The 12,475-nt window shown below is 38.9% G+C and overlaps 1 protein-coding gene across 1 annotated transcript in view; it reads left to right on the plus strand.

Annotated features, from left to right (window-relative positions):
* Positions 1 to 12,475, plus strand: part of lamb1a (laminin, beta 1a) — a 78,634-nt gene that overhangs the window by 18,494 nt on the left and 47,665 nt on the right. The window contains exons 11-20 of the mRNA XM_055652954.1: positions 1,212 to 1,324; positions 1,725 to 1,804; positions 3,779 to 3,914; positions 3,997 to 4,155; positions 4,245 to 4,372; positions 4,548 to 4,668; positions 5,827 to 6,028; positions 7,367 to 7,510; positions 10,633 to 10,864; positions 10,972 to 11,135. Coding sequence (XP_055508929.1) covers positions 1,212 to 1,324; positions 1,725 to 1,804; positions 3,779 to 3,914; positions 3,997 to 4,155; positions 4,245 to 4,372; positions 4,548 to 4,668; positions 5,827 to 6,028; positions 7,367 to 7,510; positions 10,633 to 10,864; positions 10,972 to 11,135 — 1,479 coding nt within the window. The remainder of the gene's footprint in view (positions 1 to 1,211; positions 1,325 to 1,724; positions 1,805 to 3,778; positions 3,915 to 3,996; positions 4,156 to 4,244; positions 4,373 to 4,547; positions 4,669 to 5,826; positions 6,029 to 7,366; positions 7,511 to 10,632; positions 10,865 to 10,971; positions 11,136 to 12,475) is intronic.

Raw genomic sequence — 12,475 nt, forward strand, 5'->3', positions numbered from 1 at the left:
AGGTCTAATTAAACTTTTCAACTGGCATATTTCAAATTTGGTTTCAGTAGGCACTGGACTGCTACAGAGGGATGTTCCTTTTGTGCAGATGTGAGTAAAAGTGAGAGTTCTGTTGTAAATCTTGTAACTGTCATAAAAAAGGTTTTTAGGGGCTGCAATTCTACAATGCTGAATCTTGTGGGAGGAAATATTAGCTCCACTTAGCATCTCTAAGTCATTGATATGCCCAAAATTATACATTTTAGTTAATTTGAAGGAAATAAATCTGAATTTGTGTCCAATATGTAATTATTCTACATCGAAAAGAACTGCAAAATGAATATTTTTTGATTACACATGAAGTAAACTATCATCTTTTCTGTATTGTGTTAATAACTTCTTCCAGATCCACTGATTTGGAACGTCCTCACATTTTTCAGATACTGGTTTCCTTTCCTTGGTACATTGCTTTAATTTGGTGTGATGGCTGCTTGGTAAAACATAGAATTGTGAATGCAGTTAAAAAGAGCAAAACAGAATAAATTATAATGGAGAATGATTCCGTGACATTTATTTTTTTTTAATTTGTAAAATAAGTTTCTTTAAAATTAGGTTGATGTGTCTGCTGTTGCTGGCCAAGACTATTATTTGCAAATATTTGAACTGCATGAGCTTGATTTGAGTATCAGTGGTGAGCTTAATCATTTGGCAAAAGTTCTGTAACTGCTCACATGTTTGGCCCTTCTGTGTCAATCCAACTGGCAGGTGGTGCTGCAAAGTGGGTGGCCAGAGGTGGTGGTGGGGATGGGTGAGATGGGGCAATGGAGGGCAGGTGGGTTGGGATGACAGTCAGGAGAAATGGAGGGTGTAAAGAATCTCCCTTAATGTGAGTTTACTTCTGGAAAGACCTCTTGTCACTTTAGTGTTGGACTGCTCCACTAGTGTGATGGAGTGTACATCACAATCAGAGGCCTACAACTAGACAGTGATAAATGGCATGTTTATTTGAGCCTCAGCTTTGTTTGCATGTGAATAGAAACTGTCCAGAAGTTGAAAAAGGTAAGGAATGGATGTTCGTTGTGTCCAAGATGTTTTCTTTCCTCAGTCATGTATGAGATGAATCCAGCTGGGAGGTGGAATTTTTGCCTCTGCCTCAGTAATCAGTTTACACCTAATTGTAATTGCTGATATTTGTTTGAAAAGTGAGCTTATTGCTTTGTTTGGTCATTTAGCCTGCGCCTGTAACCATTTGGGAACTCATCCAGGAGGATCTCCATGTGATGATGTAACAGGAAGCTGCTTCTGTAAACGTCTGGTGATGGGCAGGAACTGTGATCAGTGTCTGGTAAGTGAATTGTTAAAGCAGCAGTGGAAAACCACTGTAAACAAAACACGAAAATATGTTAAATTTCAAAACCCCTCAGAATTGCTGCTGAAAATTTAAAAGGTGGACTCAAAAGTTTTCAGCTTGGTTTAATATTGTTAAATGTTTAGAAAACAGATTTGGGGATTTCCCCCCTTTTTATGCTGTATATTTTCAGGATGCACCCATTCTTAAATGAGAGCATGGGCATCAAACCGTATATCCAGTCCCCTGAAATGTAGCTCATAATGCCATGATATTTAAAAACTTTCCACATCATGTTAACTTTCGCTTTTACCCTTTGTTTTTGCCAGAAGATTTAAGCTGTTCAACAAAGATATGCCATTCACATGGTTTACATTTGGGGGTTATTGTTTTGCAGTCTCAACACTGGGGGCTAAGCAATGATCTAGACGGATGTCGCCCTTGTGATTGTGATCTTGGGGGTGCCTACAATAATGAGTAAGACTGGCTTCTCAACTTCCTACACTAAATTTGTTTTCACAGCTAATTAGTAAATATTGCAATAGTTTGTACAAGAAGCAGGCATCTCAAACTGCTGAAGTATTATCTCTGGTTATTTGCTTTTCATAGTTGAACAGTAACTGCGTAATTCTAATTTGTTTTCTAAATACAATAATTGTGATATGTGCCACACAGGTTAAAGCTTAATTTAGTTTCACAAACCATTTAAGCAAATAAATAAATTATATCACTCCTAACATTTTTTTGGAAGTGACTTGCTCCTGTTGAAATTTATTGAAGTATCATCTGTGTTTTCCAGTCCATAATTGTGCCCCAGTGGAGATAGTATCATAATACTCTGATACAGTATTCAAATGAGCATTTCATACCTAGTTAGGTTAGTTTAGAGAAATAGTGCGGAAGCAGGCCATTCAGCCCACCAAGTCTACGCCGACCAGCAATCTCTGTACACTATCACTGTCCTACACATTAGGGCCAATTTAAAATCTTTATCAAAGTCAATTAACCTACAAATCTGTACACCTTTGGAGTATGTAAGGAAACTGGAGACCCCAGGGAAAATCCTCGCAGTCATGGAGAGAACGTACAAATTCCGTACAGACAGCACCCATAGCCAGGATCGAACTCGGGTCTCTGATGCTGTAAGGCAGCAACTCTACCGCTGCGCCACCGTGCTGCCCACAATCTTTAAAAGTGAATTGCATTTACTAATTGTTTAATAGCAAATTAAGTGAGTGCTTAAGATTTGACAAAATATGTCTGTTTTGGTGTTAATGCTGTTGAAGGAATGTTGAATTTCAGTAAATTCAGTATCAAATACCTAGTTCTGCTATAACACGTCTTTCCATAATGCAAATTAGATATAATACCATCAATTAATCAGGGAACACCTTTTTGAATTACGCTGGCCTAATTTGTTATATGATTTCAGTCAGGAACTTGGAGAGCCACTTAAAAATTATTTTGGAAATTGGCAAGGAGGAAAAAAGCTGTCTTGCACACAAGGTTTCTTATGGGCCTGTCCCACTTAGGTGACTTTTTAGATGACTGCAGGAGTCACATGTTCGCGGGTGGTTGCCGGGTAGCCACCTTCATGGTCGTGAGGAGTTCCCGCATTCTGGGAACTAGTCGCGGCCTCATTATGGTTGCCGCAGATTTTTCAACATGTTGAAAAATTAGCGGCGATCAGGATGAAGCCGCCATGGAGAATAGCGAGAATTCTCGTGCCGTAGGTGGGTCGCCAGGAGATCCTAGTGGGTCACCAGGAGTCGAAGGTGCTGGCTCATTGGGGGGAACAAAAACGTAAGCAGTAGTTTTCAGAACCAAGGATAACCGACCTGTAATGTTAATGTCTGCCGAGCTTCACAGCCGTGTATCTCTGGCTTTTTAAAAGTTGTCTCCACTCCTTCTCCCCCACCTCTTTTAAAGGATTTACGTGACCCTTTCCGTACACTGTGCTATCACCGTCTTAATTACAGCGCCAACCTTCCTGTTCATCGCTGTGTGTGTCTGTATCACATTGGCTTTGCACCATGTGAATGTCACTAAGACAGCGCTCCCCCTGCTTGCACTGTCCCTCGCCTGCATAACGGGCTGGTGAAGGAAACGATGTGTGTGTGTGTTCCACTCTGACAGTCGCCGTCCCAGTCGTCGGGTTTTCAGGCGACTGCCGGCAACTTAACAGTCGCCTGAAAAATCGCCTGTGGGACAGGCCCATTAGGAGCACAACTATTGTATTATAGCAGAACCACCTGTGCAGACAAACTATTTGACACTTTGCAAAAGATCTCTCTGTTACAGCTGGTGGAAACATGCACAGCATTTTATTTGCAAATTAACATAGTTTAAAAATGAGGCGTTCATGTAGCATGTTAACTAGATGATTTGATCTCTTGCACAAAGATTTGGTTATAAAAAGTAAATAATATTTGTTTTCTTTCCCCTTTGCAGCTGTTCGGCAGAGACAGGCCAGTGTCAATGCAAAGGGCATATGGTTGCACGTCGCTGCAACGAGGTTGAGTCTGGATTTTACTTTATTGCACTGGACCATTACACACACGAAGCAGAGGAAGCTGACCTGGGTCCTGTAAGTTTGGTTTGGGACGGAGGCAAGATGTTAAATTATGATCATTACTTTAGATTAATGCCATGACTTTCATTCTTTGCAGGGAGTTATGATTATCCAACGACAATATCCACAGGATCGTTCCCCAACCTGGACAGGAATTGGATTTGGACGTGTTCCTCAAGGAGCATATCTAGAATTCCATATAAATGCTATTCCACATTCCATGGAATACAACATATTGATTCGGTATGAACCACAGGTTAGTAATCTTCATTTAACAAGATGCATCCTTTAATAGCTTTTTAAAAACAAAATATGCATGAATTGAATGTGACTCTTTTTGTTCAGCTGCCAAAGAACTGGGAAGTGGCAAAAATAACGGTGTTGCGACCTGGTGAAATTCATACTGGCAGTCGATGTGTGAATACTATTCCTGATGATGATAACCAAGTGTTCTCTCTACCATCAGGATCAAGGTTGGGATAGATAAAATATATTTTCTTGTTCGTTGTTTTGATTTCATATATTCTTTGAGTTGAGGTGATAAACAACGATTTGGAAAGTGACTAATTTGATGTGTACATTTATAAGAGAAGATTTGTAATTTAAGGGTTGGGCTAACTATATGCATTGGTATTAATGTTCTTCTAGGTATGTGGTTCTACCTCGACCTGTATGCTTTGAAAAAGGACTAAACTACACCATTCGGCTAGAATTAACAAAATATGCCTCTGGTGATGAAATGGAGACTCCTTATATTTTAATTGATTCGGTACGTATAACTAAGATTGCAACATTGGAAACATCCATTCAATAGAGTGCAAGTCTAATTAATATAATTCTTCAATGTTTGGGTCTCACTATCTTTGGAAGTGAGCCACGAATTACAAACACAATTTTATGTAATTATTGAGTGTTCACTGATGTGGATATTACTGAAATGAATAGATTTTTATCATTTGTATGCCCATATTCTACTTTTTCATTTTAAACATCATTGCATGGAGACTAATGTTACTTTAGCTTCTAACTGCAAAAAGTAGAAGTTTTTTTTTTTTTTGCTTTGTAGTTTAAAAAAAACAGATTTTGGGAGCTAAGGTGTGAATTAGGAGAAGGTTACTCAGCCCAAGAACTTGCTGTGCCATTGGTAGGGCACTGGCTGATAGTAACTTTAACTCCACATTTCTGCCTTCACCCTCTGTCCATAAATCTAGAATCTATATCTGCATTATAAACTGTTCAAATACTTTTTGTTCCCACTTTTTTGAAAAAATTGCCTCTGCTTTTTTCAATGTGACCTCATTTTTCAAGGTTTCAAGGCCAGTTTATTGTCACATGTACCAATTAAGGTACAATGAAATTTGAGTTGCCATACAGCCATACTAAGTGAAAAGTAACAAGCCACACAGCCACATAAAATAAAATGTAACATAACATAACTAGCGATTCAATTCTAGATTCTCCTGGTGGAGAAAAAATGTCCTCGCTTCCTCCAAGTCAAGACCCATGAGAATTTTGTGTTTTAGACTATCCTTTCACTCAAAACCTCCAGCATATGGAAGATTGGGCAGGATAGGCTTCTGTTATAAAACATGCTGCTAATTCCAAATGTCAGACGAAAAAAACATATGAAATGCTTAAATAAGACCAATACAATATATAGTATTCAAGAGGAGGTCTCACAGTTGCCTCATGTAATTGTAGCATAAGTTTTTTTCTCATTAAATTAAAGATTTTTTTTTAGCTTTTATAATTGCTGCAGATTACTGTTACAATTACTGTTGCCTCTAAATCATGCACCAAGGCACGCAGATCTCTGCGTCTCAAGAGTCCTGCACATATTATTTTAGATAATATGCACCTTTGATGCTTCCTGCAAAGGTGGATGATTTCATGTTTTCTCACCAACTGACAATGTTTTTCTCCCCAGCTCGTACTCATGCCCCACTGCAGGTCTTTGGATATATTCTCTACAGGAGAATCGGGCGAGATTATCACAAATAGCATATGGGATACCTTCCAGCGGTACCGCTGCTTGGAGAGCAGTCAAAGTGTTACCAAGACTCCAATGACTGATGTCTGCAGAGGCATTCTTTCCAGCATTTCTTCTATAATCCATGAAGGAGCTTTGCGTAAGCCTATTTAAACTTCATGAGGGATCTGGTGGACTGCTCGTATAAAAATATCATCTGAACAGTGTTGGAACATCGCTTACATTTAGGGTGGTGGGGATAGCCATACGAATTATCCAATGTGGTTAAATTGCAGCTAGAGCACTGAATGAAGTTTGGGCAATGCTGTCATAGAAAGGATGCTTGGACATTGAAAATATATCTCTGATATCTAATTTAACATAGGATGCGTTAATAGTGTAAAATTAACCTGTACAAATCTCTGTGGATTAGAGCAGATGTAACCAAGACTTGAAAATTGTTTAAAGGTGAGAAAGAGCAAATAATGTAAGATTTATTTCAGTTGGTCACCGAATCTGAGGTCAGACGATTAAGTTATGTTGTTGGTACTGGAAATGAAAAGGGGGATCTAGACTAAATTATTTTCAAAGGGTTACAACATTGTGAAATGCATCACTGCAGATTGCTGGTCAGTGCTTGTATAAAGAAGAAAATGGGGTCAATGTTTGAAGATGCTTAAGGTGGGCAGAAAAGGCCACCCCATCCCTTTGTGAAAATTCCATTATTCTGTCAAAGTTTTACAAATTCTTACCAATGTGTTCAAAGAATTTTGTAGCAGAATTTTATTCTGTGGTGATGCGGAATAAACACATTTTTTCATTGTGTTTATTTTTTGATGTCAGTGCTATTGGGGGGGGGGGGGGGGGGCATTTTGAATTCTAAAAAGGTTTTGTCAGCATGGTTGTTAGTTTTGTGTCATTTCTTAAATTGAAAGTTGTCAATGATTTGTGTAGTTAACAAGAAGTTAAACTTGAGTTGAGGACATGGCTAGATACCCTGACATCATTAGTGAGGAAATATTCAGATGTTTTAATGGGATGCTTTATCAGTGTTCAATGAAAGAGCACAGTTTAAAAGTTATGGGTCATGACTCTTGAGGAATGCTTTGAGGAGGTATGTAAATTTGGTCTGTAAAGGTTTTTGTTTAAATACTTAGCTCTTCAAGTAGCACTTCAAATTCCATGCCTGAGGCCAAGTAAAATTTGATTGAAATAATGGGAAGGGAAAGAGAAAAGTGATACATTTCCTCAGAAGCCCATAAAGTCTCCACTGTTCTGTGCTGCTGTAAAGCTGCCGAGTGCAAGGCTCATCATCTGGGTTCTAAGGGAATCCTTTGTTTCCTTCCGGGTTTTGAATTGGTTTGGAGGTTATTAACTTGGGATCAGGACACAGTGGTATAGATTGGAGCTGCTCCTTTTCAAACAGTGTGTTTAATTGAGGATTTGGATGTGATAATTTCCTTATGCTATCAGATTCTAATGTTTGTTGTCTCCTCAGCATGCAATTGTGACCCTCAAGGCTCTCTCAGTTCTATCTGTAATTCAAATGGTGGACAGTGCCAGTGTCGTTCCAATGTAGTCGGCCGAAACTGTGATCGATGTGCTCCTGCCACTTATGGGTTTGGTCCTAGTGGCTGCAGACGTAAGTAGGGCTTATCAAGGTGGTACATTTGGCATTTAATTCTTCTGCACTTTAATATTTTCTTGTATGTTTGGAAAAATATTACTTTTGGCTTTTATTCACATTTTGCTGCCTTTTTGCTCTTGCTGTGAAGAAAAAAGGTACTTTCCAAAATTTCTGGAAACTGTTTTAGTGACCATTCTGGCATTACATGTTGATTCAAATGATTTGATACTTTATTCTTGTCAGTCTCTACTGACCTCCATGCTTTTGGTCCATGGGATGAAGGCAAGGTAGGGCTTGCAAGAGGTCCACCATCAAAAGTTTATTTAAAGCAAAGAATCTCTAAAAATACATTCAAAGAGTTACAAGCAAAACCCATGATCAAAATACAGCAAATATTTCAAAGGTTAGTTGATTACTTCATTAAAAGACAGTGAAGGATAGTTATACATTATAAACCAAGTGAATAAGAGAAGTTCCAGGCATTTGCTATGCCTTCTTAGTTTAAGGAAGTTGAGGGAGTGTATTTTTGTTATGTTAATTAAGTTTGTTACTGGCTCCCGTGTATTTAATGCATAAATAAGAATAAGCAGAATATTTTTTAACCAGAGAAATTTTATATTATAGATGTTTCTAGGGATCTAGGTCTGCTTGTACACGTCCCAAAAGTCCACAGTGCTGATGCAGTAAGTGGTGAGAAAGTAAATGGTGCTTTAGCCTATGTGGTAACAAGATTTAAATGAGGTAACAAGATGTCTAGTTTAATGAGAGGTTGACTTGATAGGCCTCTTTAGTTGTTTTAAAATGAACATCCGAGAATTCAATTAAACTTTAAAAATCCTGGACACCAGGCTGAGGTGTCTCGGTCACAAATCTGGAGAGACCAATTGGAGATGAGGAAATAATTCCTTACTTATAGTCGTACAGTGTGGAAATCCATGTACCTGGCTAATTGTTTCTTAATCATTGCAATAGTCCCTTTCTCAGCTACCTCATCTGGCAGTTGTTCTATAAACCCACCACACTTTGGGTGAAAAAGTTACCCCTCTGATTCCTATTCATATTTCTACATCCTCTGGTCAATTAGTTAATTTCAAATAGATTTCTGGATAGAAACATAGAAAAATAGGTGCAGGAGTAGGCCATTCTTAATCAACTTAATTCTAATCCCTGTAAAAATTAGAAAATGTTAAAATGGAGATCTATATCTAAAATAAACTGCCTGAACATTAATATTTGCACCATTTGCAACTAAATTCTGTATGCATAAATGCATAATGGAGAAAGCAATTTGGCAATGAGACCATGTAGAAGTGAATTCACCAATGGAAAGCTGCATATTCTTCCTTGTGCGAATTATTTCAAAGATGAGCTATTTATCTTTTTTCTCAAAATGTTGGAATCAAAGACGTCTTTACAATGTGAGAATTCTGTTCCTGCTGCCAACCAGCATTTTATCTGTTCAGTTTCCAGAAAATTGGAAATCCAGTGTGGATTAAAGTTGGATATTTAAAAAAAAACACGTTTTTTTTCCTTTTGTTCCACAAGCCAAGCTTTGTATTTAATCCTAGCTTTTTTCTAACGTTAACTTGAAGAATGTAATAGAAAAAGGCATTGGCTAAGTCTAATACCATGATTGTTTATGATCACCTATTCACCAATATCAGGTTGATAGTGATTAAACAACTGGGCAAGTAGGCCAGATGTCTGGACTGGAGCATGTTCAGATTCGCAGCTGGTGTATTGCTAATTTAATGCAATTTTGGGAAAAAAACTACTATCAGCAGTGAGGCAATGAAACTGTCAGGTGAATTCTTCTAGTAAATTGTTGCCTTTACAGAAAGATAATTCTGCTCTAGAGCCAGGTATGTGACCCCAGACTCTCGCCAATATTGTCAATTCTTAATACAAACAATGCTGGAAGTGCTGAGACATGGAGCAGTGTTAGTCAGCCACACGGAACTGATGTTTTAAAATTGTTTTCTATCTACTGATGTTGCCTGAACTGCTGAACACTTCCAATATGCTTAAGAAGGAACTGCATATGCTGGAAAATCGAAGGTAGACAAAAATGCTAGAGAAACTCAGCGGGTGAGGCAGCATCTATGGAGCGAAGGAAATGGGCAACGTTTTGGGTCGAACCCCTTCTTCATTCTTCCATTATGCTTTGTGTTTTGGATTTCTATCAACTGCTATTTTTTTTTTTAAACTTCAGCTGCTGATCAATTCTCAACTTTTATGTTTTCGGGCAAGCCATTTAGTTTAAGCAAAATTATTGATGGGTGCCCATGGCAGCAGTGGGCATAAATGCATTTTTTATTGAATAAAAACCTATATAATTTTCCCCATTAAGAACATAAAATGTAGACCAGGACAGCACAGGAACGGGCCAGGATAAACTAATTGTAATTGTCTGCCATGTACCTTTCGAAAAGCCTCTCAAATGCTGCTATCGTATCTGATAGAATATTTGCCATCCAGTGACATATTTCCAAATTGGGTCCTTATTCATCTTTTACTGCTCTCTTGTCTAATTTGCATTACTCTGCCCTACAATGCCTCCAATTCTTATGCTAAAGTTTTGCCTTCCCTTTGAGCTATTTATCTCCCCAAGAAGTTTTCATTCTTCACACATAGGAACTCATCCCTCCTTCTCATCTTTATTGGCAGATGTTCTCTCAGACAGCTTTGTTGTGTAATTCTTCTCTAACTCCCCCTCTCTTTATAAAGTTAGAAACTTGACCACTATTTTAGTTACAGCTGCAATGTTCTAATTTGGCAGATAATCAATTGTTTTATGCTTTGAAGCAAATATAAAGATTCTATTTAAGACCAAATATTTGATTTTTTTTTCTCTTATTATTTCTGTTATTTTCACAATTTTGCCTTTACCTCCAACATTCCAAGGATTTAACCAGGTCTTTTTGAGACCATCCCCTGGAGAAGTAGATTAATGCCATGTAACAGTGGAAAAATATACTGCAACAGCTCACCCAAGTAGATGTGCCTGAGATTTCATACAGAGATTTCTATTATTACACTTTGCATTTCATTGTAAAATTTAGTTCATTAAAATGCATTTGCTGTTCAGTTCAAATTAACAGTCATCCATTTGTAATTGTACCTTTTTTTATTTTTAGCATGTGACTGTAATCCAGAAGGTTCTGTCAATGAATTTTGCCATCATGCCACTGGCCAGTGTGAGTGTAAGGAAGGAGTCTATGGTCGAAGATGTGACCAGTGTCAGCCTGGGTTTTGGGGATTTCCTATTTGCCACCCATGCCATTGCAATGGGCATGCAGATCATTGTGACTTGGAAACCGGTGAATGTCTGAACTGCAGAGATCATACCAGTGGACAGAACTGTGAGAGGTATTTACAGTCTTTATTAGTTTTACTGGCCTACATCACCTTGGGTAAAATTTCTTGCAGCTCATGTAACTGAACAGCTCTCGGTAAAATGTTGTTGTCTCTTATAGCTGTATGACGGGTTATTACGGGGACCCTGTACTTGGGTCAGGTGACCATTGCCGCCCATGCCCCTGCCCAGATGGACCAGATAGTCAACGGCAGTTTGCCACTGGCTGTTACCAGGATCCTTATACCCTCAATATTGTTTGCCTTTGTCAAAATGGATACACAGGTATGTTTTTAATTTTTTAAAAGGTGATTGCTAGTTTATGTTGGTCATCCATTCTAATACGGATGTTGTATTAAGTCTAACCCATTGGATCTAAATATTTCAATATCCAAGTTTTTTAAAACATTGATAGCCACAAAAAGCTGGAGTAACTCAACGGGACGGGCAGCATCTCTGGAGAGAAGGAATGGATGACGTTTAGAGTTGAGACCCTTCTTCAGACTGGTTAGGGATAGGCAAACAAGAGATGTAAATGGTGATGTGGAGAGATAAAGAGCAATGAAGGAAAGAAATGCAAAAATGTAATGATGGTAAAGGAAACAGGCCATTGGGAGCTGTTTGTATGGTGAAAATGAGAAGCTAGTGCGACGTGGGTGGGAGAGGTATGTTAAGAGAAAAAGATTAGGAAAGACAAATGTGGGTCCCTTGAAGGCAGAAACAGGAACTTATTATGGGGAACAAGGAAATGTTGAACAGGTACTTTGGTTCTGCCTTCACTAAGGAAGACACAAACAATCTCCCAAATCTACTAGAGGACAGAGGGTCTAGGGAGACGGAGTAACTAGCAAATTTGCAGATGAATATAGCTGAATGGCAGTGTGAACTGCGAAGAGGATGCTAGGAGGTTGCAGGGTGACTTGGACAGGTTGACTGGGTGGACAGATGCAGAATAATGTAGATAAATGTGAGGTTATCCACTTTGGCGGAAGAACAAGGAGTCAGATTATCATCCCAATGGTATCAGATTAGGAAAAAGGGAAGTGCACTGAGATCTGGGTGTCCTTGTGCACCAGTCATTGAAAGTAAACATGCAGGTACAGCAGGCAGTGAAGAAAGCTAATGGCATTTGCCAATGAGGAGTCTGAAGAAGGGTTTCGGCCCGAAACGTCGCCTATTTCCTTTGCTCCATAGATGCTGCTGCACCCGCTGAGTTTCTCCAGCAATTTTGTGTACCTTCGATCTTCCAGCATCTGCAGTTCCTTCTTGAAAGCTAATAGCATGTTGGCCTTCATAATGAGAGGATTTGACCATAGGAGTAAAGAGGTCCTTCTGCAGTTGTACAGGGCCCTGGTGAGATCACATCTGGAGTATTATGTGCAGTTTTGGTCTCCTAATTTGAGGAAGGACATCCTTGCTATTGAGGGAGTGCGGCGTAGTTTCACGAGGTTAATCCCCGGGATTGTGGGACTGTCAGATGAGGAATGATTGGAAAGCCTGGGCTTGTATTCACTGGGGTTTAGGAGGATGAGAGGGATTCTTATAGAAACGTATAAAAGGACTGGACAAGCTAGATGCAGGAAAAATGTTCCCAATGTTGGGGGAGTTCAGAACCAGGGCCCACA

The sequence above is a fragment of the Leucoraja erinacea genome, chromosome 22 (genome assembly GCF_028641065.1).
Source record: "Leucoraja erinacea ecotype New England chromosome 22, Leri_hhj_1, whole genome shotgun sequence".
NCBI lineage: Eukaryota > Metazoa > Chordata > Chondrichthyes > Rajiformes > Rajidae > Leucoraja > Leucoraja erinaceus.